Source organism: Anolis sagrei, chromosome 1 (genome assembly GCF_037176765.1).
Source record: "Anolis sagrei isolate rAnoSag1 chromosome 1, rAnoSag1.mat, whole genome shotgun sequence".
Taxonomy (NCBI): domain Eukaryota; kingdom Metazoa; phylum Chordata; class Lepidosauria; order Squamata; family Dactyloidae; genus Anolis; species Anolis sagrei.
In genome coordinates, this window is record NC_090021.1 from 144,823,378 (window position 1) to 144,851,073 (window position 27,696).

Consider the following 27,696-nt stretch of genomic DNA (forward strand, 5'->3'; position numbering starts at 1 on the left):
TCTCATGTTCTAGAAAGGCTAAGACTGGTTTTCACAAATAAGTAATGACTATCTCTATTGATGTTCCATGTGAATGATTTTGAGCCTGGAAAATTTTCTTTCTTAGACTGTGATTTAATGTTCTCTCTAGGAATCTCTAGGCCAGTGGTTCTCAACCTGTGGGTCCCCAGATGTTTTGGCCTTCAACTCCCAGAAATCCTAACAGCTGGTAAACCTCTGGGATTTCTGGGAGTTGTCGGCCAAAACACCTGGGGACCCACAGGTTGAGAACCACTGATCTAGACCCTCAGCACAGCTCTATGGCTAACTTTCACTTAACTGTGAAGTAGAGGGGATGGCAGTTTGACTTCCCTGGGAAATGAGTTCCAGAGCCTGGAGGAAGCTACTGAAAAGATCCTCCTCTTGTTCCCACCAACGTGCCTTTGAGGGTACTGGGCACAGAAGGGCCTCCCCAGCAGATTTCAAAGCACAATCTAGCTTGCAAGGGAAAATATGGCCCTTCATAATCCCCATCCAGAATGGGGATTGGAAACAAAATGGTAGTCCAACACACACATGGGGCAACAGTTGGTGGAAGGCTGTGCAATACTACAACAGAATAGTATGTTACATTTGTTTCCCAACTGAATGGTTTAATTTTGGGGAAATATTTATTTATGAATATTTACATGTACGTGAATCAATTTATTGGAAAATACACAATATAATCACTAAATTGGACCACTGCTTCTTCCTGATTGTCTAATCTGACTGACAGAATTCCAAGGACTGAAGTCGATACCTGTCTATTCCTGATGTTTATTTATTATGCTTATTCAGACTATTTATTTCCTGGATTCTTCCTAATGACAAGCCCTTGAGGCAGCTAACCTAAACACAGTACCAGCAGATTACAATGCAGAATAAGCTTCCTTTAAAAGAAAGAGAATATAGTGTTCCCTCATTTATCATGAAGGTTCTGTTCCAGGACCTCCCGCGGTAAGTGAAAATTCATTAATTAGGGACACTATATATTTTTAAATATATTTTTATACCTTGTTTTAATATCAGAAATGCCTTGCCTGACTTATGGGGCAAGGGCTGTTGTGGTGGTGGGCACCTGACTTATGGGGCCTGACTTATGGGGCAAGGGCCGTTGCGGTGGTGGGCACCCTCCCACCGGCCATGCTGCTTGTAGGGGCTTCTTCCCAGAAGCCCCCTGCACGACAGGAAGTTTCCTGCCACTTTCAAAATGTTGATCAACATTTGGGGATGGAAAGGGATTGCAGAGTTGGCTCCGGCAGCCCGGGGAAACAGATCCACTTTTCTGATTAAAACTATTTCCTATCTCTGGTCTTGTGAAGGAAAGAGACAACCAAAAGGCAGTCTTGCTTGAGCTTGGCCTAGAGCTCCCAGGACCCACAATGAGAACATGTTTTATTGCAGCTCAATTCTGCCCTTGCCTCTCAATGTGGTGCCCTCCAGAAAGCCCATTATTCTCAGTTAGTCTAGCTAATGGTCAGGATTCAGGTCCTGCCTATTTACATGACCGCATATCTCCTTATGAACCTGTCTGGGCTCTAAGATCAGAACTGGGATGCCTGCTACCCTCATAAGTGAGGTTGGTGGGAACGAGGGAGAGGGCCTTCTCACTAGTGGCCCCCCAACTCTGGAATGCCCTTCCAAGGGAAATTACACAAGCACTTACTCTTACAGCATTTAGGAAGGAGTTAAAAACCTGGCTGTTCCATCAGGCTTTTAATAATGGCTAAAAGAAAAACCACCCTATTGGAGAGGTTTTTTACGGTTTCTATGACCATCATTTTAATCTGGACACTCTAATCATAGGAATCATATGTTGTTTTTAGAGGGTTTTTTAGTCTTTTAACACAGTTTATCTATTTATACTAATATTGTTCTGTTATTTTGTTTTTTATTCATTGACATATGATAATTTTTGTATTTTATTTATTGTATTTGTTCATTGTGTTGTAAGCCACACCGAGTCCCTTCAGGGAGAGGGGCTGGGGCATAAATAAAGCTTGTTGTTGTTGTTGTTGTTGTTGTTGTTTTATTTTGATAAGAGTTGAAGTCAGACAGTTCTGGAAGGCATCAAGTTAGGGAAGGATGATCTAGAATAACATGCACTCCATAGTGGCAACTGTTCATTTAAAGACTGATTTACCATTTTGGGAGGATGGTAAATCAGTCTTTAAATAAATCGCTCAAGGTGTTAAACTTTTTTTCTACTCAGAGCTCAGCACCTTGGATAGTTCATTTGAAGTTCAAAGGAAAACTCAGAACAGATTTATCTCTCCGCTGACAAGGAAACCAAAGAATGCCATTACATTTCACACTTACTTAACTATTTTCAATCAACATTAGTTAGTGTTAGAGCAATTTACCAAACAGCTAGGGGAACACACAGAATTGGATGATTTTCCGGGATTATCAACTTCATTTATTTAAATAGCACTATCACTGTACATAGTGCCTTACAAGTAAGAGACCAATGTAACAGTTCCCAGGCTTACAATCTAACTAAGACAGGACATACAAGAAAAGGGGATGGCAGTATGGGAGAGGACCAAGTCCAGTAGATACTGTATCTTCTTCTCTCCCATCATGGCAAGGATAGAAAAAGCTGAGATATAGAGATCTGCTTCTGGGACTAGGCATGGTGGAACTGTGCTTGCCTCTTTTTCCTCCCTCTACAGTTAGGATAGAAGCACACGAGTGGAGGAAACACCTCAAGCAGCCTGCTGTCAAAGCACATTTGAACAACTGAACTTTAAATGGTTTAACCTGCTCAAAATCTGGAAAGTTTTTTGGATCTTATTGGAATAGTGAAGATATCAGCTTTAAACACAACATTAAGGATGCCAAGTCCTCTGTGGAAAGCGCACAGTATGAAACTAAAGTTTAGGGCAGACTAACAAAAAAATAGACTGCAAAAAGGACAGAAAGCCTTGAAGCACTTTCATGGCCAATACATTCTCCATGGCACAAGCTCTCTGATTCTGGAGAGGTTTATGCTGTAATAAAGGCATGCATCTTCAGGCCTGCCCTAGGCCTAAAATAGCACTAAGCAACCTTGTGGAGTGGAGGGCGAAGATCTGAAATTTGTTTAGCAGGTGCAGACTTCCACAATCCTCTAAAGCAGTGGTTTTCAACCTGTGGGGTCCCCAGGTGTTTTGGCCTACAACTCCTAGAAATATCAGCCAGTTTACCAGCTGTTAGTATTTTAGGGAGCTGATGGCCAAAACATCTGAGGACCCACAGGTTGAGAACCACTGCCCTAAAGGACAATGTGACAACTTGAGGGCCACAAAAATGGGCTTCGGGCACCACATATGACCCATAAGTCATACTTTGCTCACCCTTGCTCTATAACCTCCATTTCAAACCAAAAACAACATTTTTGATGGGCCAAGACTGTTTATTTGTGGTTCCTTTTTCTTAACCTTGACGGCTCTGACTGGTTTGTTTAATTAGTTCTAGAGAGCTGATTTAAGTAAATATTAATTTCATCCAAAACATTCAAGTGTATCGTTTGTTTGAAAACAAGGGAGCAACACTGTACCTTTAGTAACTTGTTCAAGCTTTGACAATGATTATGATGTTTTGTACTTACATCTTAAATACATAAACATAATATGTATAGCAGTGGTGGCACAGCACTTACATCTCTTTCAGAATATTTTGTTTTTCCTGTTGAGTCAGAGAAATCTTGCACGTTCCAGCTTCAGCCGATTCTCCAAAATATTCAGATGTCCCAGCAGAAAGGGTCTCTTTCTAACCCAAGACACAACACAGGTTTAAAAGGTATGATCTATAAGTAATGTAGTTATCTGAATAATATCAAATGCAAGTTACTTCCTTTGTTTTCCTAGATGAAGAGAAGCAAACTCAAAGAGAACTGTGTTTAATTCTGTAAAACAACAGAGATGACGCTTGTGAAACAATCTTTTGCTGTACATTTTCAGCCAAAAATCTGAACCACAAACAAACAAGGCCAAAAATCTAGACTCCATGCCATATGAAAGAACTGTTGGCAAATGTTTAATGTCTCTGTGGCTCAGACTGTGACAAAAGCCAGGAGTCTGTGTAGTAGACAGCAGGAGGTTTGGCAGTTACTATTAGAGACTTAATGAGGCAATGGTTTCCACCACGATTCTCTAAAGGATCCTCATGACTTCCTATACGGCTACAACATCCAAACATACTACATGGTTACAATGAAACATTAGCACATATCTGTATCTTTCTACAAGAAGCACACTCACATATCTACAAGACTGTTCAATTCATCATTTAAGAAGATATAAGGATCTAATTCAGATAATGTTACCCCCTCTATACAACATTCTTGAAAATATTGCATTGCTCTAACCATATGGTAGTAATGGGAGCAAAAGCATTATTCTTCCACTACTCAGTCAAGGATAGTTTCAGCACATCAATATACTGTATTCATTTGTCTAGAATGATCGTCCCAAGTGTAAAGACTCTTACGAAACTTTAAACTAAACAACTGAAAGTTCACCGCTTCCACAATTGATGAGCTGGTTAAGAATCTTAATAGGCTTCCATTGCATTTTTGGATCTATAAAACAAATAGAACCCTTCATTGGCCAAACAATGTATCAATAGATGAAAATTTCAATTTCCAAGATCCAAATTTCTACGAACTGGTAGTGAAAGCATGAAGAGAGTGGTCACATTTTTTTCCAAGTGCAGCATTGCCACATGACAACTGGATTTGGAGATTTATGGGACATCAACATAATTTCTATTAAGCATGTTCAGACTATGTCTGATGTGGTAAAATAATTATCTATCTATCTATCTACCTATTTGATTTTCTCCCTGCCATTGTTGCACACAAGGGCTGGGAATACACCTCTGAACCAATCTTACACTCCAGAGTCCAATATACACAAAGCAGTTGATTAAGAATAAATGTAGCTTCAGCAAAAGAATAAAAAAACTATCAAAAGTAATATAAAATATTGCCCATTAGAAGAGTCACTTAAACTTGGTAACACGAATCCAAAACCAAGGCACAGGCAAACTACAACTGAAGATTTGGCACACAAAAGTCATCCAGAGGAACAGGAATACAAAGATCCAAGGTGTTACAAGAGTCTTTGATCCCAATATAATCCTGGAAAAATACAAGAAATACAGGAAAATACACTTGAAGACATGAAATCCAAGGCCCATGAAACTTGAACAGGAAAAGGGATTGCTACCTTAAACCAAACGTTGATTCCTCTGAGGAATCAGCCTCAATCACCCCACATATATACTCAAAAAACTATGCCTTTTCCCTTGGGAAGATTCGGGAGGTTTCTTCTTGTCTATTAATCTTTGGGAGCATTGTCTCCCTTCAGCTATCTGTCTGTGTTGACAGATCTGACCCCTTCATAGAATCATAGAGTTGGAAGAGACCTCATGGGCCATCCAGTCCAACCCCCTGCCAAGAAGCAGGAATATTGCATTCAAATCAACCCTGACAGATGGCCATCCAGCCTCTGTTTAAAAGCTTCCAAAGAAGGAGCCTCCACCACACTCCGGGGCAGAGAGTTCCACTGCTGAACGGCTCTCACAGTCAGGAAGTTCTTCCTCATGTTCAGATGGAATCTCCTTTCTTGTAGTTTGAAGCCATTGTTTCGCGTCCTAGTCTCCAGGGAAGCAGAAAACAAGCTTGCTCCCTTCTCCCTGTGGCTTCCTTTCACATATTTATACATGGATATCATATCGCCTCTCAGCCTTCTCTTCTTCAGGCTAAACATGCCCAGCTCCTTAAGCCGCTCCTCATAGGACTTGTTCTCCAGACCCTTGATCATTTTAGTCGCTCTCCTCTGGACACAATCCAGCTTGTCAATATCTCTCTTGAATTGTGGTGCCCAGAATTGGACACAATATTCCAGGTGTGGTCTAACCAAAGCAGAATAGAGGGGTAGCATTACTTCCCTAGATCTAGACACTATGCTCCTATTGATGCAGGCCAAAATCCCATTGGATAGAAGGATCCCCTTCTATCTACCTCGAAGAAGGCATCTTCTTCTGAATCCTCAATTAGCAAATCCTTTTCACATTTTGACCTTGATTCTCTTGGGGAAGTTAACACAGACCTGTCAGCCTCTTTCTCTGTACTGGAACATCTACTGGAACATCTAATGCAGGCTTGACCATCCCAGAATTCTCAGCTTCATCACGACTAACAATACTCTCCTGCCCACAACCCCTATTTCCAGACCCCTGTGGGTCTGCAAAAACTTGATCACTGTTCTCTTAAATCTCAGGTAAAGGAACCATCACAGGCTGAACTACAACAGCCATCTTGTACTGTGGCTGCTAAATTAAGCATAGCATCAGAAGAGAAACTTCAGTTCAGATCAGCTACGGAGAAGGATCTCAATATGATCACAATTATTCCGCTATCCTGTTTTGCTGATCAAAACTGCTCCATTTCCCAGCCTGGCTTTCCACCTAAGTGGGGAAAATATGCTGCATTCATTTGTGTTTTCCCCTCTATAAGGGAAAACATGTCTTGAGTTATTTTGATTAGGAAAACAGCCTGTATGAAAGCGGTTAAGCATTTCCCTATCACCTCTGCTCTGGTCAAAACATGGAGAAAGTTGCACTGGCTGCTGGGCTAAAAGTAAAAACAAACATACATTAAATTTCTGGAGTAAAAGAGCAGCCTTCCCAATTTGTCTCACTACAAGGCCCAATATCAACAGCTACCAAAATCTGTGTGGTGGTAGAAGTCATTTAGCTGGGGAAGCCTGGATTGTATCTCACAAATTATTTCAGTTGTACTTAAATCTGCTTTAAAGCCAATAATTTCACTGTAGAAAGTGTGGCCAAGTTAAAACTACTGCACACTTGGGAGTTTTGTTTAGATTTAAAATATTAGACCCCTAAAGAAGTGATGGAAAATGGTTAAAGCTGGGGTGGGTGGGATTAAAAAGGAGAAAATGATGCATATGTGAAACACTTCTCAACTTGTCCTATAAGTACAGTAGATTTTCCCTTTGCAGCCACACCCTCTAAGTGCTATATTTTGAGAACTGAACAATTAACCTAAGGAATATGAGTCATTCTTTGAACCGCTCTGTGGGAACCGGAGAGGCTTTTGCTTTTAGGAGGGATGTAAACGGCCGGAGGCTGGAATAACTCCACAACAGGGGAAAAAAACTTTTAACAAAAAAGGAGACACTTCATATAATGTAAGGTCAATGTAGCATTAATGGCAACACTTGGTTTAACAATTGGTTAATTGGGAGATGGCAGGGTGGGGGAGAACGAGAGAAAAGGGGAGCTTGTTTTGAGAGCACTGCTGTTTATTTCCTGTGGGAATGCCAAGTCTTGTGGAAGAGAAAGGAAAGATTAAATCTTTTCTCATCCTGTTCAGTAATCCCAAATTCTTTTCAGTCAGTAAAATAAAGAAAAGTATTACAGACATAAAAAGGATTCCAGAGATAGACATTATAAGAACAATGGTATCACGGCAGAGAAAGATACAGAAAAGAACAATTCACGGGGCTGAAGATTTTATTAAGCTATGGAGGGAAGGGGGTGTAAAAAGATGGTTGGGGATGACGGGAGGAAGGATGCATTAGAAGATGTTTTTAAAAATATGCACAGAATGACTTTTTCTAATCTTCTGCTCTCATACAAGCAGGATTTGGGCCATGTCTACACCTACGGGAGACATTCAAGTTAAGAGGCTCCAGAGCTGTTCTGATGCAACACCAAAGTGTTCCCAAACCTTTTCGTCATCCATACAGTTGGCATGGGGGCTGCTACCGCATTGCTGCCAGATCCCTCCCAGAAGCTGGCTGGCAATGTTGCATTTCTTATTGTATGGCTCAGTGCTAGAAATGATATCACTAAATATGTGATGTCACCAGCAAGTCTCTAGGAGGAAACTACTTGCTGGGACGAGACTGTGCTCTGGCACCATGAGATATAGAAGCAATCTTAAGAAATGGGGCTACAAAGTGGAGTCAATGACATGCGAGTGTGGAGAAGAGCAAACCACAGACCACCTACTTATAGTGCAGTCTGACCCCTGCCATTTGCACAATGGAGGACCTCTTACAGAGACACCAGATGCACTCGAAGTGGCCAGATTCTGGTCAAAGAAAATTTAGTATAATGCCAAGTTCTTAATTTTGTGGGTTTTTTAATACATTATAACTATGTTCTCAATTCGCTTCTGATATGATTGATAAATAAATAAATAACTTGCTAGGATAGTCCCCCTGACATTAAGTCCAGTCATGTCTGACTCTGTGGTGTGGTGCTCATCTCCATTTCTAAGCCGAAGAGCCAGCGTTGTCCGTAGACACCTCCAAGGTCATGTGGCCGGCATGACTGCATGGAGCGGCGTTACCTTCCCGCAGGAGCGGTACCTATTGATCTACTCACATTTGCATGTTTTCGAACTGCTAGGTTGGCAGAAGCTAGGGCTGACAGCAGAAGCTCACGCCGCTCCCCGGGATTGAACCTGCGACCTTTTGATCAACAAGCTCAGCAGCTCAGTGCTTTAACCCACTGCGCCACCGGGGGCTGCTAGGATAGTAGATTAGGTCTTATCCAGCCAGATCTAGCTATTCACATCTCCCAAACTATGGGATCACTCCTAAGTTTCTGTTGAGAATTCAACTGTGCATTGTGTGGACTTCCCACAGCAACCAAACAGAGATGCCATTTGATTTTGGCCATGTAGACACAGCTTTGGGGTCATCCAATGATTGGCAGGATGTCTGAGACATGCAAAAATGCTTCTACACACAGCACATAATTAATTCATGAAACTCCGTGACACAAGATGTAGTGATGGCCATTTGTTTAAATGGCTTTAAAAAAAGGCTCACGGAACTCCATCAGCCTGCCTGCAAGAACAGGAGAGGTTCAGCGTCCTGGCTGCATCTCCCCCACACTGGTGAGAAAGCAAGCCAGGAAAGGAGGCTTTAAGAACTTCTGTCTCCCAGCTACACCTTGCTATCAGCCTGCCTGCAAGAACAGGAGAGGTTCAGCGTCCTGGCTGCATCTCCCCCACACTGGTGAGAAAGCAAGCCAGGAAAGGAGGCTTTAAGAACTTCTGTCTCCCAGCTACACCTTGCTATCAGCCTGCCTGCAAGAACAGGAGAGGTTCAGCGTCCTGGCTGCATCTCCCCCACACTGGTGAGAAAGCAAGCCAGGAAAGGAGGCTTTAAGAACTTCTGTCTCCCAGCTACACCTTGCTATCAGCCTGCCTGCAAGAACAGGAGAGGGTCAGCGTCCTGGCTGCATCTCCCCCACACTGGTGAGAAAGCAAGCCAGGAAAGGAGGCCGGGCCTCTCTTGAGCCGCTGGGTTGAGGTGGAGCGCGGAGCGCGTTGCAGCTGTTGCGGCCGCCATTTTTGGCATCTCGCCTTTCCATCGCCGCCGCCTCCCACAACCGGACCACCGCAGAGCCCTTGGGCCGAGCCAGGGCACGGAGAGCGCCGCGGCGGTTGCAGCCGCCTTCTTGGCGCCTCGCCTCACCATCGCTACTGCCGTCCCATCGCCACCGCTGCAGCGGCCGGGCCGCCTCGCCATTGCTGCCGCCTTCCATCGCGGCCACCACCATTTGGCTCGCCACCCTGTCACAGCTGCTGGAGTTCACCTGTGCTACCAGCTAACAGCGACTGTGTTGCCGTGTCGACTAATGTTGTGTAGAACTTTGTATTGATTTAGTATAGACCTCTTGTGCTGACTTCAATTAGTGTGTAGACCCTTGAGCTGGCCTAATACTGTGCAAACATCCTGTGCTGGCCTAATATTGTGCAGATCTCCTGTGCCGGCCAAATATTGTGTAGACCCTTGTGCTGGCCTTAATATTGTGTAGATCTCTATATTGTGTAGACCTCTTGTGCCGGCCTTAATATTAAGTAGACCTTGTGCTGGCTTAATACTGTGTAGACTTCTTGTGCCGGCCTTAATATTGTGCAGACCTCTTGAGCTGGCCTCCTTTGGATTGATAGTTATATATAACCATCCTTGCTGGTTAACCATTATCATCTTTCAGCACCTCATTGTTTTAAAATCTTGTATGATATTAGCACTTATACGATCAGCACTTTAACTTACTATATCATTGGACTACTATTTCATGAGTTTTAGCACCTTAGTCTTTTTAATTGTATCATCTAGCTCTGAGTGTGCTAATTATTCTGACGGTGCTAATTCACCCCCGTTTTGATTGATTATTATTGCAACCTATGTGTGACCATCTTGAATGTGCTGACCGTTCCTGATGGTTGCTAATTAATTAATCCTGATTCCATGATCAATTGGTTACTTCGTGCACTTTATTAACTGTTGTGATCTTGCACTTTATGCCATTAGCACTTTAAACTATTTCTTGTGCACTTAGCCATTATAGCACTTTAAATTCGATTGTTACAGCTAGTGCTGAATCAGGCCTCCATGACGCACTTTAATTAATATCTTGGGTCATTTAAGCCTTCGCATTTCATTGTTGCTCTACTGTGTTGTGCTAAAACATCATCTGTATTTCAACAGCATAATTCCTTGTTCCAACTGTGCTTAATAACTACGACCTATGCTATTACCTACTTCTTGGCATCTGTTAATTTGGTTGCTAATTGTATATGTAGGTAAGAAGGAATGGAATAGCACGAGGGACCTCGAATATGACCTAACGGGACTGAAGAACTCGTGGAAGGCAAAGCTATGGCAAACTGAAACTGTAACATGGCATGTACACCACGATGATCCCTGGTTTATTAGTATAAGTACCAAATGCGTCATGGAGGAGGGAGAGGCTTCCGTTAACCGAGGAGCCCCCATAGAAGTCGTGGTGGGGAAGGGGAGATACGGGAAAAGGAGACCTTTAATTCGGCCTAGGGAACGGGGAACAACTTTAGTAATTCCAAACCGGTCTCCTGATACGGTAAGTAGGTGTAACCAGGATGGCGGTCCCTCGGGATTGAAAGTGGTGCTGTTGAACGCCAGATCTGTCAATGGCAAAACAACTTTCATCCAGGACTTAATCCTGGATGAACGGGCAGATCTGGCGTGCATCACAGAGACCTGGCTGGACGAAGCTGGAGGTGTAAACTTGACCCAGCTTTGTCCACCCGGGTTCTCTGTGCAGCATCAACCGAGATCCGGAGGGCGGGGAGGCGGGGTTGCAGTAGTCTATAGAGATTCCATTTCTCTGACCAGGACCCCCATCCCGCAGTCAACAAATTTTGAATGCGTCCACCTGAGGGTGGGTGACCGGGACAGTTTAGGGATTCTGTTAGTGTACCGTCCACCTCGCTGCACTACAGTCTCCCTACCTGAGCTAGCGGGGGTAGTCTCGGACCTGGCATTGGAGTCCCAACGGCTGCTTGTGCTGGGGGACTTCAATGTCCACGCCGAGGCTGCCCTAACGGGAGCGGCTCAGGACTTCATGTCTACCATGGCGACCATGGGTCTGTCCCAACAAGTATCTGGCCCCACCCACAGTGCTGGACATACATTGGACTTGGTTTTCTGTCAGGGATGGGAGGAAGGTGGCGGTGTTGAGGAGTTATCCATCTCTCCGTTGCCATGGACCGACCACCACCTGGTCAGCTTTAGACTTACTGCACCCCCTAACCTCCGCAGAGGTGGAGGACCTATTAAATTGGTCCGCCCCAGGAGGCTTATGGATCCGGAGGGATTCCTGATGGCTCTTGGGGAATTCCCCGCCACCTCGGTTGGTGATCCTGTTGATGCCCTGGTCGCTCTCTGGAATGGGGAGATGACTAGAGCAATAGACACGATCGCTCCAGAACGTCCCCTCTCAAGTAGCCGAACTAAACCAGCCCCTTGGTTTACTGAGGAGCTGGCGGTGTTGAAGCGAAAGAAGAGGGAACTAGAGAGCGTGTGGCGTTCGGATCCGAGCGAGCCAAACCGAACACGGTTTGTGTCCTTTTTAAGGTCATATGCCGCGGCAATAAGAGCCGCTAAGAAGACCTTCTTCGCGGCCTCTATTGCGTCTGCAAAGAACCGTCCGGCTGAACTGTTCCGGGTTGTCAGAGGCCTTTTAAAACCCACCATCCAGGATGGGTGCCCTGATGACTCGGCAGCTCGCTGTGAAGCTTTTGCTCGGTTCTTTACAGACAAAGTCGCTTTGATCCACTCTGGACTGGATGCCACATTAACGGCAGTCTCTGAGGATGTAACACGAGCATCTGCTTGTCCGATTTTGATGGATTCATTTCAATTGGTTCAAACCGAGGATGTGGACAAGGTGCTTGGAGGAATGAGAGCTACTACATGCATCCTAGACCCCTGCCCATCCTGGCTTCTAAAGGAGGCCAGAGGGGGATTGGCCGAGTGGGTTAAGGTGGTGGTTAATGCCTCCCTTCGGGAAGGCATTTTTCCAGCCAGCTTAAAGCAAGCTGTGATAAAACCGCTGTTGAAGAAACCATCACTGGACCCCACTCAATTGGTAAACTATCGGCCTGTTTCCAATCTTCCCTTTTTGGGCAAAGTCATGGAACGTGTGGTGGCCTCACAACTCCAGGCATTCTTGGTAGACACGGATTATCTAGATCCGGCGCAGTCTGGCTTTAGGCCGGGACATGGTACCGAGACAGCCTTGGTCGCCTTAGTGGATGATCTCCGTCGGGAGCTCGACAGGGGGAGTGTGTCCCTGTTGGTGCTTCTCGACCTCTCAGCGGCCTTCGATACCGTCGACCACGGTATTCTTCTGGGACGCCTCGCAGGAATGGGCCTCGGAGGTACTGCTTTGCGGTGGCTCCGGTCATTCCTCGAGGGTCGGTCTCAGAAGGTGTTACTGGGGGACTCCTGTTCTACCCCACAACCGTTGTTTTGTGGGGTTCCTCAGGGTTCAATATTGTCCCCCATGTTGTTTAACATCTACATGAAGCCGCTGGGCGAGATCATCCGGAGTTTCGGGGTCCGGTGTCATCTGTACGCAGATGATGTCCAGCTCTGTCACTCCTTTCCACCCGCTACTAAGGAGGCTGTTGAGGTCCTGAACCGGTGCTTGGCCGCTGTAAAGGTCTGGATGGGGGCGAACAAATTGAAATTAAATCCAGACAAGACAGAGGTGCTCCTGGTCAGTCGCAGGGCCGAACAGGGTATAGGGTTACAGCCTGTGTTAGACGGGGTCGCACTCCCCCTGAAGACACAGGTTCGCAGTTTGGGTGTGATCCTGGACTCATCGCTGAGCCTGGATCCCCAGGTTTCGGCGGTGACCAGGGGAGCATTTGCACAGTTAAGACTCGTGCGCCAACTGCGACCGTACCTTGGGAAGTCTGACTTGGCCACGGTAATCCACGCTCTGGTTACATCCCGCCTTGATTACTGCAACGCTCTCTACGTGGGGTTGCCTTTGAAGACGGCCCGGAAGCTTCAACTAGTCCAACGGGCGGCAGCCATGGTATTAACAGGAGCAGGGCGCAGGGAGCACACAACTCCTCTGCTGTACCAGCTCCATTGGCTACCGATCAGCTACCGAGCCCAATTCAAAGTGCTGGTTTTGACCTTTAAAGCCCTAAACGGTTCTGGCCCTACATACCTATCCGAACGTATCTCGGCCTATCAGCCCACCAGGACCCTAAGATCTTCAGGAGGAGCCCTTCTCTCCATCCCGCCTGCTTCACAGGTGCGGCTCGCGGGAACGAGAGATAGGGCCTTTTCTGTGGTGGCCCCCCGGCTTTGGAATGCCCTCCCTATTGAACTAAGATCAGCCACCTCGCTAATGGCATTTCGGAAAAATCTAAAAACTTGGATGTTCGAGCAAGTTTTTAACTAATTTCCGATGTAAGGTTATTTTGACCATGGACTTGCAACCAAGGATAACGAACTGAATTACGATTTTAACTATGAGATGTTTTCGACTTGTATTGGTGGCCCGATACTAAGTATGTTCATACTATGTATGTTTTATGTCTTGTATTTTGATATCTTATTTTATATTTTTAAGTGACTATTGTATTTTAACAAGTTGTAAACCGCAATGAGTCGCCGCACAGGCTGAGATATTAGCGGTATACAAGTGTATCAAATAAATAAATAAATAAATAAATAAACTCCATGGACGAAGTCTACAAGCAGCAACATGCCATATAATCAGATAGAAGTTTCTTGTTTAAAGGCAGTCTTTCTTTTCATACCAATTGCTGGAGTCTTATGGAGAATGGTTATAGATTTCCTGCCCTTCTTGTGAATTTCCTAGAAGTGTCAGGCTGGCCATTCTTGGAAACAGTATGCTAGGCTAATAAATGTCCACTTAGATTTGGCAGACTTTTCTTGTAACTAAATGTCAAAATATGCCAGAAAACAGTCGGTTGACTCTTTGGAAAAGAAATGAGGAAAGGACAGAGAGGTAACAGCAACAAAGAGAAAACATCATTTTTAAAACTGTTAAGACAGATGCATTTACATATGCTTAGGAATTGCATGAGTGCAAAAATGGAGCTGCTTTCCTATCCCTTTGAGTGACATACTCCATTACATGGTATGTTATTCTGAATAGATAGGTATTTATTTTCTCCTGGACATTGTTGACACAGGCATCAAGAAACAAAAATTACATCCTTTACTATCGGTTTATTGTGCAAAAAATATATTGCTTGTTCCATAAATCAAACTTCTATTTCAAGTATATTAAATTTGTCTAACACTACGAAATTTCACATTCACAAGATTGCTGAAAATAATGCCATTTTTTTTCTCAACACAATATTTTCCTTAAAGTGAAATCTTAGATTCAAGTTGTAGTAAGATTGTTTTCTGCTGCCCCAGAAAGTGGAACCTGGAACAATAGATTCTAACTACTTGAAAAGGGATTCTATTTAAATATTAGGAAAAACTTCATCACAGTAAGATCTATTCAACAATGGAAGACACTGCATTGTAGTGTCACAGAGCCTCTTTCTCTAGAGGTTCTTAAAAAAAATATTGTCAAAAGCTTTTATGGCCGGAATCACTGGGTTGTTTTAAGTTTTTTGGGCTGTATGGCCATGTTCCAGAAGCATTCTCTCCTGGCTTTTTGCCTGCATCTATGGCAGGCATCCTCAGAGGCTGTGACGTCTGTTGGAACAGTTTTCAACATACCTTACAACCTCTGAGGATGCCTGCCATAGATGCAGGCAAAACGTTAGGAGAGAATCCTTCTGGAACATAACCATACAGCCCGAAAAACTTACAACAACCCAGTCCTTAAACAGATGGACAGCTATCTGTCAATAGTGCTTTGCTTGTGTGTTGTTGCAAGGAGTTGGACAGCAAGGAGTTGGACTGAATAGCCCTTGTGGTCTTCTCCAACTCTGTGATTCCATGGTGCTGCCCAGAAAGAAACTGCACTCAAGTGTGACTATCTAAATATCCATCACATCACTGATAGCGGGTAATAATTTCCCTTATGTGCACCATGGGTGTGTTTCTAAAATGAGTTACTTGGGTCTTCAAGGAAGAGATCCATACAGGAACTGAACATGATGAGTCTCAAGACATAAGAGAAGCTTCTCGTTGTTTTCGGTGATCTAAACTTAGAGATTCCCTGAGATTTCAGCTGGGCAAGTGTTACTAATAGCAAGTGTGGTAACAGAATACATCTCCAATACTCAGTTAATTTCCTAAAATATACATGTATGATTCCTTTTGGAAAGAAGAGGTGCTGAAGAAGATGTAGCTTCCTGTGTTTGCCCAGATCTTTTCTAGTTATGTTGACTATGCACCTGCCATTCCTGAAGTCCTAAATAACCTAAAGGCACCACATCCTATCTGATCCTGGAAGTTAAGGATAATCAGCCCAGATTAGTCCTTTGTATGGGAGACTGCCACTATATTGCAGAGGAAAGAACTGTTTTGTCAATTCTGTGTATTCCTTGCATAAGAAAACCCTCTGATAATCATGGGTACACCAGAAGTCAACATGAAGGCACACACACACAGAAAGTCCTTCCTAATTACTTTACAGCAACTTTTTCCAATATGCTTTTCATATGTGTTCAACTATAGAATTTCCATCCATATGGTGTTTTTCATGTGTCCAACTATAGAACTTCCATCATCCTTAGTCTAAACAGCCAGAGTAAGGAAGTTACCCTTAAACTTCTAATATTGAAATCCTAATAGCAGTTTTTCCTTGGAAAGTTGAATTTGAACTTGGTTAACCTATACATTTTGGAGAAAAGGATACACAAATTATCCTTTTTGAAGTACCACTGTCTTAAGGCACAGGATATTAACTGTAGGGAAAACGCAATGAATGAGTAATTCATTTCTATATTAGAGAGACCTTTCTCTATATTAAATGGTTATTAGTCAAATCCAATAAAAGCTACTACTTGAAATGTTTGACAGTGCTTCCAAAATATGATGACAAGTTAGTTTCTGACTTTATTAAAGAATAAGTTGCTTCTCTGGTACACCAAACACTCCCCCCCCCCACCCTCAAAGAAAGAAAGAAAGAAAGAAAGAAAGAAAGAAAGGCTAAAAGCAAACAAATCCTGAGAATTATGTGAACTATACCCTTTAGATGATTACTTCAAGGCCAATATGTTAATTGAGGCATGAATTGCTTTTGATTGCATGACTATAGATAGTGGATTAAGAGGAAAGATTTCTTGATAATGAATTCTAGTTCTCTGACAACAAAAAAGGGGGTAAAGGTCTATCACTTAAAAAAAAATCAGTACAACATGAAGAGGAAACCTAAGACCCAAGTCATATCTGGAGGACTACTTTTTGTGAGGTTATTTCTTTATTGAATTTTTGCTGTTAGTTGTTCTGAGTCCCTCCACGGAGGTAGAGAAGAACGGGATACAAAAGTTCTAAACAAACAAACAAACAAACAAATAAATAAGAAGGGGTAGTCAGGAAAAATGTTTTGGTTTTTCCTTGCCATGCCAAGTCTTTCCTAGGAACGACTTGGCATTTTCTCCATTTTTTCTTTCGTAAATCCCAAAACTCTTTAATAAATCCGGAACTGGGATGCAAGCGAATAGTGAAGTGTTTGAATAACAATTATGTCCACCCCTTTCTGGACTCTCTCTTGCAAGTGCTTCTAACAGAAATGCCTGTACTGAAGTAAATGTGGAATAAGGGTCACCTAAAGAAGTCACACCTTTTCTATGATAAAAAAATTCAACTTACATGTTCTATATGCAAACTTTTACTGGATTGATTTACAAAACAATTGCAAGACATCCTTTATATATGTATCTCACTAGACTCACTGTTGGAGAGGGAAATGGTAAATTTCTGAAACCTGAGTATGTAGCCTAAAAACTGCTGTTAGAAAGAAACATTGTTATTTTACAAGGGCAAATTCTAAAATAGCAATAGAAGTGGCTGTTTGTTGATCTAATTATGGTAGCATGAACAATAACTGCTGATGACTTCAAAGGTCAACAGTGTTTATCCTTGATCTTGCCATTTATACTTAGATTACTTACACTCAGAAGCCAAGACCAATTGGTCCCAGATAAGCATGGTGGTTAAATTAAGGGAGTATTTCAAAAAATAAATCCCACCTTTTAGGAATGACTCAGGAGGCAGGCAATCACAGTAGAAATAAAATAGCAATTGTTAAAAGTGAGCAGAATGAAACTATTCTTCAAGACTGTTGTTCAATTTTTATGATAAAGGTGCTTCCAGTATGAGATAATGGAAGACAAAGGTCATTTTATAAGTAGTGTTTGTTTAGCTGGGAACATTTCCCATAAAGTGTACCTTGTTTTAAGGTGCTTCAGTTTTGAGCGCTTCGCTAATATGGATTTTTAAAAATTACTATATATACTCATGTACAAGTAAAAGGAAACTGTCAAAAAAACAATCCCCAAAACCTGGATATGTCAGTATTACAATAGGGACCCAACTCTAAATTAGAGGTGAGAAGCTCCCATCCTATTGCCCCTCCTTTGCCCAAACTGGAGAAAAAAAGAAGCCCTTCGCCCTTACTATTTTCTCCATCCAAGTAGTGTTCCGAAGCCTAAAGAATGTTCTGTGCCTGCCATTTTGGATGCTTGAGGTTCAGTGGTTTACGAGTGCCATTTTTAATAAAAGCTAGAAGAATCCTCCACCTTGTGGGACTGTGGAGAACAAACCGCTCCGCATCTGTATGCTTCTGTGGAGCAGAACAAACCACTCAGCATCAGACCTGCTTATCTGCGCAACCGCCTCTTCCCTTACGAGCCCACATGGTCCTTAAGATCTTCTGGGGATGCCCTTCTCTCGCTCCCGCCCCCGTCTCAGGCACGGTTGGTGGGGATGAGAGAGAGGGGGCATTCTTGGTGGTGGCCCCCCGTCTCTGGAACTCCCTCCCCAGGGAGATTAGGTTGGCACGCTCCCTAGCCACATTCCGTAAAGAATTAAAGACGTGGATGTTTCACCATGCTTTCAATTGATGACTCCTATGACAAATGGTCTGTATCATGACTTGAATTGTCATTCAATCTAATGTCTTATATTATATTAACTGATCCTGTTAATTTGCTCTGTTTCCATGATTTTCCCTATGCCGTTATACATTGTCATCTACCTTACTAAACCACTTTATCCTTTAACTAGTTCACGTAGTGGTTTTCCTCCCCCCCTCCAAAATTAGTCTGCTGTTATTGTTGTTACTAGCTATTTTGTTATGTTGTTTTACACTGTTTTAATTGTTATTGCTTTATTTTAATTGTATTCTGCCTGGGCTTGGGCCCCATGTAAGCCGGCCCGAGTCCCTTCGGGGAGATGGAGGTGGGGTAGAAAAATAAAGTTCTTCTTCTTCTATGCTTGCCCACAATGCCCTGCCTCATGCACAGAGGAAGAATTGGACAACATTTTAACTAGGAGACGCAAATGATTTATGTCTTATGGTTTCATATTATATGTTAATGTTTTAAAATGTTTTATGGTGTTGTTGGGCATTGAATTGTTGCCTCTGTAAACCGCCTTGAGTCGCCTGCGGGCTGAGAAGGGCAGTATACAATTATATAAATAAATAATTGTTTAAAGCTACAGACGATTCAGTCGCTGTTGCCCGTTTTTGGTCTAAAATTATTTAGCCGCTTGAGCTCCCTCTATTTTTATCAGTTTTATACTTATTTATGCAAAGTTTTTGACACGAAATAAAATAAAAAAATGCTTACTGCACATGCCTTTCTGCAAAGAGACAGTGCTCATCATTTTCAAGAAGGGCTTACTACAAATGCAATCTTGGGGATTTTTTTATCCTCTTCTCTATGGTTTCAAGAACTAGTTGAATTAGCCACTGTTAACACCAAAGGTGTGCCTTCCTGTTTCAGATATCATGCACAGGAGGATAATCTAATTTTTGATAAGGAAAAAAAGGGAAGATTGGTGCTGACATATAAGGAATTGAATGGGGGAGTGCCAGTGGTGCTCAATCTCAATACAGCCAATTGTTTAAAAAGTTTTATTATGGATATCCATCTGTGCTGTCATGTACTGTCCCCTTTTCCCAACATGTCATCTGAAGAAGGACTATTCCTATGTAAATGATGATGTAGTGTACCTGGATTTCAGTAAGGCCTTCGACAAGGTCCCCCGTGACCTTCTGGCAAACAAACTAGTCCAATGTGGGTTAGGCAACACTACAGTTACGTGGATCTGTAATTGGTTAAGCGGACAAACCCAGAGGGTGCTCACCAATGCTTCCTCTTCATCCTGGAAAGAAGTGACAAGTGGAGTGCCGCAGGGTCCCGGTCCTGTTCAACATCTTTATTAATGACTTAGATGATGGGTTAGAAGGCATGATCATCAAGTTTGCAGACAACACCAAATTGGGAGGGATAGCCAATACTCCAGAGGACAGGAGCAGAATTCAAAACGATCTTAACAGATTAGAAAGGTGGGCCAAAACTAACAAAATGAAGTTCAACAGTGGACAAATGCAAGATACTCCACTTTGGCAGGAAAAACGAAATGCAAAGATACAGAATGGGGGACGCGCGGCTCGAGAGCAGTACATGTGAAAAAGATCTTGGGGTCCTCGTGGACAACAAGTTAAACATGAGCCAACAATGTGATGCGGCAGCAAATAAAGCCAATGGGATTTTGGCCTGCATCAATAGGAGTATAGTGTCTAGATACAGGGAAGTCATGCGACTCCTCTATTCTGCCTTGGTTAGACCACACCTGGAATATTGTGTCCAATTCTGGGCACCACAACTGATGAGAGATATTGACAAGCTGGAATGTGTCCAGAGGAGAGTGACTAAAATGATCAAGGATCTGGAAAACAAGCCCTATGAGGGGTGGCTTAAAGAGGTGGGTATGTTTAGCCTGAAGAAGAGAAGGCTGAGAGGAGACATGATAGCCATGTATAAATATGTGAGAGGAAGTCATAAGGAGGAGGGAGCGAACTTGTTTTCTGCTGCCCTGGAGACTAGGACGCGGAACAATGGCTTCAAACGGCAAGAAAAGAGATTCCATCTGAACATTTGGAAGAACTTCCTGACTGTGAGAGCCGTTCAGCAGTGGAACTCTCTGCCCCGGAGTGTGGTGGAGGCTCCTTCTTTGGAAGCTTTTAAACAGAGGCTGGATGGCCATCTGTCAGGGGTGCTTTGAATGCAATATTCCTGCTTCTTGTCAGGGGGTTGGATTGGATGGCCCATCCAACTCTAGGATTCTATGATTCTATAATCCAAATGGATTATGTAAACTACAACTAGGATAGCAGCAGAACAGTAACACAGGATTATATAGTATGAGATCTGTGATTGCAGGAGAAACAGGAAGTCATGGATAATAGTGGAATAAAACCCTTCCATGGGAATTTACCACAGCGTTGCCCTGGGGGACTGAAAAATTGCCACAGATACATCTTTCATAGCAATTTGGATTGCGTAGAGTTGCAATTGCATAGAATTGTATTTTTGACTGTAAATGGTTGGCTGTCTTTCAGAAGGGAGAGTGCAAACAGTGGAGTCCTCCAGGGATCTGTACTGGGCCTCAAAGCTCATGAATGGCTTTGAGGTAGAAGTCAGTAGCATAGAAAGCAAGCTTGCTGAAGAGACCAAACTGTCTGTGGTGATTAGAAAGCAAAAATAAGTTGCAAACAGCACCAGAAGGAACTCTTCAAACTTGGACATTAAAATAGCAATTGAGATTCAGTGCAAGCAACTGTGAAATGAAACATATTGGACAGGGAGAATATAACTTCAGCTATTACACTGATGGGATCTGACACGGCAGTGACAGATCAAGAAAGGGATTTTGCAGCATACTGGATAGTTTGATGAACATGTTGAAAATGAACTCAAGAGTGCAGGTGCTGTAAAAAAGGCAAATTCTTCGGTAGGTACATTTAGAAAGGAAACTGAAATGGCAACTGCCTATATAAGATTGCCATTATATAAATGCATGATATCCACATCTTGTTTTCACATTTAAAAGGGGGATACTAAGATACTGTAATGATCAAGCGAGTGAAACTGTGCCAAATGGGAGGCTTGCCATATGAATAGGAAAATGTGAATATTGTAATTTAAGTCTTCAAAACAAACACAAAAACAAAACAAAACAAAACAAAATGGAGCCAGTCCCTTCCCTTAGTTAAGAGTGGCAAAAGTGAGAATCTGAATGAAGCACTGACCTCCTCTGCTCTCCTGACCATGGTGTCACTTATATTTTTTTGAATGTCTGCATAGGAAAATGTTAATGGTGGCCATCAGCACCTGGCATTTTGGGGTAATGCTGGTGCTTTCTCCCCTCCATGTAATGGCCCCCTGACTCATCCATGGGTTGTATCAAAATCCTTTTTTTTTGGGTTCAAAATCTACCTTTGATTATACTTGAAGTTAATGTATACACATGTAAATAGTAGAACTTGTTACCATAAAATGTACGGATGTCTGCCAATTTAGAACATTTTGGACAGGTTCCTTCAGAATGAGTTTTTAATTAACTATCAGCCATAATCAATCAATACTCTAGTGCAGATGTCCTCAAACTTTTTAAACAGAGGACCAGGTCACAGTCCCTCAACCTGTTGGAGGTCCGGATTATAATTTGAAAAAAGCATGAATGAATTCCTATGCACACTGCACATATCTTATTTGTAGTGCAACCCCCCCCCCCCCCTAAAAAACAATACAATAATTAAAATGAAGAACAATTTTAACAAATATAAATCTTTTAGTATTTCAATGGGAAGTGTGGGCCTTCTTTTGGCTGATGAGATAGGATTGTTGTTGTGTGCTTTCAAATCGTTTCAGAGTTAGGTTGACCCTGAGAGAGGGCCACGTAAATGAGCTTGGAGGGCTGTATTCGGCCCTCGGGCCTTAATTTGAGGATCCCTGCTCTAGTGTCAATGGCACGAAACTTTTCTATATCAGTTGCTGGAGACCTCAAGAAAGATGAATGCGGGTAGTTTATATTCAACCGAGTGCTATCATTATCATCATCACCATCTTTATTTATACCCTGCCTTTCTCCCCATGGGGACTCAAGGTGGCTAATAATTCCAGACTAGACTAGCTAGAGCTTCTGGTGTGACTCAATTTATTTATTTATTTAGTACACTTGTATACCGCTAATATCTCAGCCTAAAACGGCGACTCATTGCGGTTTACAACATTTAAAAACAACAATAATTCCGATTAAAAATATAAAACACATACATATACAATACACAGTATTGGGCCACCAATACAGACCAATGCATCTCTTAATTAAAATCATAATCCAATTTCGTTGTCTATGATTGCCAGTCCTTGATCAAAAACTTCATCGCATCGGATTAGCCGAATGCTTGCTCAAACATCCATGTTTTCAGTTTTTTCCGAAATGCCATCAGCGAGGTGGCTGATCTTATCTCTATAGGGAGGGCATTCCAAAGCCGCGGGGCCACCACAGAAAAGGCCCTGTCTCTCGTTCCCGCCAGCCGCACCTGTGAAGCAGGCGGGATGGAGAGAAGGGCCTCTCCCGAAGATCTTAGGGTCCTGGTGGGCTGATAGGCCGAGATACGTTCGGATAGATATGTAGGGCCAGAACCGTTTAGGGCTTTAAAGGCCAAAGCCAGCACTTTGAATTGGGCCCGGTAGCTAATCGGTAGCCAGTGGAGCTGGTACAGCAGAGGAGTTGTATGCTCCCTGCGCCCTGCTCCTGTTAATACCATGGCTGCCGCCCGTTGGACTAGTTGGAGCTTCCGGGCCGTCTTCAAAGGCAACCCCACGTAGAGAGCGTTGCAGTAGTCAAGGCGGGATGTAACCAGAGCGTGGACTACCGTGGCCAAGTCAGACTTCCCAAGGTACGGTCGCAGTTGGCGCACGAGTCTTAACTGTGCGAATGCTCCCCTGGTCACCGCCGAAACCTGGGGATCCAGGCTCAGCGATGAGTCCAGGATCACACCCAAACTGCGAACCTGTGTCTTCAGGGGGAGTGCGACCCCGTCTAACACAGGCTGTAACCCTATACCCTGTTCGGCCCTGCGACTGACCAGGAGTACCTCTGTCTTGTCTGGATTCAATTTCAATTTGTTCGCCCCCATCCAGACCGTCACAGCGGCCAAGCACCGGTTCAGGACCTCGACAGCCTCCTTAGTAGCAGGTGGGAAGGAGTGACAGAGTTGGACATCGTCTGCGTACAGATGACACCGCACCCCAAAACTCCGGATGATCTCGCCCAGCGGTTTCATGTAGATGTTAAACAACATGGGGGATAGTATTGAACCCTGAGGAACCCCACAAAACAAAGGTTGTGGGGTAGAACAGGAGTCCCCCAGTAACACCTTCTGAGACCGGCCCTCGAGGAATGACCGGAGCCACTGCAGAGCAGTACCTCCGAGACCCATTCCCGCGAGGCGTCCCAGAAGGATACCGTGGTCGACGGTATCGAAGGCCGCTGAGAGGTCGAGTAGCACCAACAGGGACACACTCCCCCTGTCGAGCTCCCGACGGAGATCATCCACTAAGGCGACCAAGGCTGTCTCGGTACCATGCCCCGGCCTAAAGCCAGACTGTGCCGGATCCAGATAATCCATGTCTACCAGGAATGCCTGGAGTTGTGAGGCCACCACACGTTCCATGACTTTGCCCAAAAAGGGGAGATTGGAAACAGGCCGATAGTTAACCAATTGAGTGGGGTCCAGTGATGGTTTCTTCAACAGCGGTTTTATCACAACTTGCTTTAAGCTGGCTGGAAATATGCCTTCCCGGAGGGAGGCATTAACCACCACCTTAACCCACTCGGCCAATCCCCCTCTGGCCTCCTTTAGAAGCCAGGATGGGCAGGGGTCTAGGATGCATGTGGTAGGTCTCATTCCTCCAAGCACCTTGTCCACATCCTCGGTTTGAACTAATTGAAATGAATCCATCAAAATTGGACAAGCAGATGCTCGTGTTACATCCTCAGAGACTGCCGTTAATATGGTGTCCAGTCCAGAGCGGATCAAAGCGACTTTGTCTGCAAAGAACTGAGCAAAGGCTTCACAGCGAGCTGCCGAGTCATCAGGGCACCCATCCTGAGTGGTGGGTTTTAACAGGCCTCTGACAACTCGGAACAGTTCGGCCGGACGGTTCTTTGCAGACGCAATAGTGGCCGCAAAGAAAGTTTTCTTTGCGGCTCTTATTGCCGCGGCGTATGACCTTAAAAAGGACACAAACCGTGTTCGATTTGGCTCGTTCGGATCCGAACGCCACACGCCCTCTAGTTCCCTCTTCTTTCGCTTCAACGCCGCCAGCTCCTCAGTAAACCAAGGGGCTGGTTTAGTTCGGCTACTTGAGAGGGGACGTTCTGGAGCGATCGTGTCTATTGCCCTAGTCATCTCCCCATTCCAGAGAGCGACCAGGGCATCAACAGGATCACCAACCGAGGTGGCGGGAAATTCCCCAAGAGCCATCAGGAATCCCTCCGGATCCATAAGCCTCCTGGGGCGGACCAATTTAATAGGTCCTCCACCTCTGCGGAGGTTAGGGGGTGCAGTAAGTCTAAAGCTGACCAGGTGGTGGTCGGTCCATGGCAATGGAGAGATGGATAACTCCTCAACACCGCCGCCTTCCTCCCATCCCTGACAGAAAACCAAGTCCAATGTATGTCCAGCACTGTGGGTGGGGCCAGATACTTGTTGGGACAGCCCCATGGTCGCCATGGTAGACATGAAGTCCTGAGCCGCTCCCGTTAGGGCAGCCTCGGCGTGGATATTGAAGTCCCCCAGCACAATCAGCCGTTGGGACTCCAATGCCAGGTCCGAGACCACCCCCGCTAGCTCAGGTAGGGAGACTGTAGTGCAGCGAGGTGGACGGTACACTAGCAGAATCCCTAATCTGTCCTGGTCACCCACCCTCAGGTGGACGCATTCAAAATTTGTTGAATGTGGGATGGGGGTCCTGGTCAGAAGAATGGAATCTCTGTAGACTACTGCAACCCCGCCTCCCCGCCCTCCGGATCTCGGTTGGTGCTGCACAGAGAACCCGGGTGGACAAAGCTGGGTCAAATTTACACCTCCCGCTTCGTCCAGCCAGGTCTCTGTGATGCACGCCAGATCTGCCCGTTCATCCAGGATTAAGTCTTGGATGAAAGTTGTTTTGCCATTGACAGATCTGGCGTTCAACAGCACCACTTTCAATCCTGAGGGACCGCCAACCTGGTTACACCTACTTACCGTATCAGGAGACCGATTTGGAATTACTAATGTTGTTCCACGTTCCCTAGGCCGAATTAAAGGTCTCCCTTTCCCGTATCTCCCCTTCCCCACCACGACTTCTATGGGGGCTCCTCGGTTAACGGAAGCCTCTCCCTCCTCCATGACGCATTCAACACCTATAATAACAACCCAAGGATCATTGTAGATTGTTTGACATATTACAGTTCCAGTTTGCCATGGCTTTGCCTTCCAAGCGTTTCCCGTTCCTATTATATTATATTCGGGTCCCCCTGAGCTACTCCATTCCCTCTGACCCACATATACAATTAGCAACCAAATTAACAGGTGCCAAGGAATGGATAATGACATGAGTAACAGTTGTTAAGCACAGTCAAGGGTTGGTTAAGGCTCTTGGAGTACAGATGGAGACTTATGTCAACACACACGATAGAATAACAATTAAAATGCGGTGGCTTGACAATTAACCCCGAAGTGTTTAAATAAAGTGCGTCATGGAGGCCTAATTCAACGCTAGATGTATCGAATCAGTTAAAGTGCTAGAGTTGGTTAAAGTGCCACAGAAAAAGTAATTTAAAGTGCTAATGGCATAAAGTGCTAAGATCACGCAATTAATGGAATGCTCCGCATACCCAACTGAACTGAGACAGCACAGTTGAGAAGGTGGTCATACAATCAGGGTTAGTTAGCACCATCAAAAGAGGTCAGCACAATTAAGATGATCAACACAGTTTACGATAGTGGTCAATACAATCAGAGATGATTAGCACACTCGAAAAATGGATTACAAGGTCAAAAGGATCAGCACAACAGACGGGTTAACAACGAACAGCACAGTTTGTCCAGGATTGGATCAGCGAGATGCAAGGTGGCAGCAATTTGGTCACAGGTGGCCGACTCAGTCTTCCGGAGGTGGTGGGCTCTAAGTTAACGGCTGCGATGGTGGGCGGCTCGCGCCTGATGGCGGGCAGACCACCCCTCCCCCCCTCACAGGATGACAATACTCGGCCAAGAGTTTTAGTAATCAACACAAGAATATAGGAGTCTCAATAGTCGGTCGGCACAGGGCTGCTGTAGGTACTCTTCCTAAGGCAAACTTGCCAGTAACAGGAGGTTGGAGAATGCAGTCAGCCAACCAGATGGAAATAATACAACTCGGTCAACACAAACTCGGTCGGCACAAATAGTCAGTCAGCCAGATGGAAATAATATAGCTCGGTCAACACAAACTTGGTCAGCACAAATAGTCAGCCAGATAGTACAACACAGACTCGGTCAACACAGTCACACAGCCTGATGATGACAACACAGTTCAATCAAAACAGGGCCGACTCAAGCCGGAGCCGATGAAGGCCGAACTAAACCAGCAGAGGGCCGGTGCGATGGAGGACGGGGGTCTCGAAGGTCAGGGGACGGGGGGTCTCAAAGGGCGTCAGGACGCCGGAAAATACCGGAGTTGCAGCTGCGGGCGCCTCACTGCAGACGGGCCGCGGAGCAGGCCGGACCACGCATTAGGCCCCGGCTGCGACAGATGGAGGATCGCGGCCCGCCTCCTCTGGAAGACCAGGCGCGGCCGCGCGGCAGCAGGGACGCCGAGGTCGTGGCAGCTCGGCGCAGCAGGGCTTTTTGTGTTCACAAAAAGCAGCTACACAATAGTTCTCCAGGGAGCAACAACATAGGCCAACATCATGAGTAGAGCCTAGAAAGGCAGGCTGATAGCAAGGTGCAGCTGGGAGACAGAAGTTCTTAAAGCCTCCTTTCCTGGCTTGCTTTCTCACCAGTGTGGGGGAGATGCAGCCAGGACGCTGACCCTCTCCTGTTCTTGCAGGCAGGCTGATAGCAGGGTGTAGCTGGGAGACAGAAGTTCTTAAAGCCTCCTTTCCTGGCTTGCTTTCTCACCAGTGTGGGGGAGATGCAGCCAGGACGCTGACCCTCTCCTGTTCTTGCAGGCAGGCTGATAGCAGGGTGTAGCTGGGAGACAGAGGTTCTTAAAGCCTCCTTTCCTGGCTTGCTTTCTCACCAGTGTGGGGGAGATGCAACCAGGACGCTGACCCTCTCCTGTTCTTGCAGGCAGGCTGATAGCAGGGTGTAGCT

General features: G+C 44.7%; 1 protein-coding gene across 5 annotated transcripts in view; it reads right to left on the bottom strand.

Annotated features, from left to right (window-relative positions):
• SLX4IP (SLX4 interacting protein) overlaps window positions 1-27,696 on the bottom strand; it is a 128,763-nt gene that overhangs the window by 7,917 nt on the left and 93,150 nt on the right. For 3 of the 5 annotated variants that reach the window (XM_060785880.2, XM_060785872.2, XM_060785863.2), the window contains one exon: window positions 3,665-3,774. The exons of 1 other annotated variant lie outside the window; for it this stretch is intronic. In XM_060785880.2, the coding sequence (XP_060641863.2) occupies window positions 3,665-3,774 (110 nt within the window). Of the gene's footprint in view, window positions 1-3,664; window positions 3,775-27,696 lie in introns of those variants that run through there. One more of the 5 variants, XM_060785888.2, reaches the window with a different exon arrangement.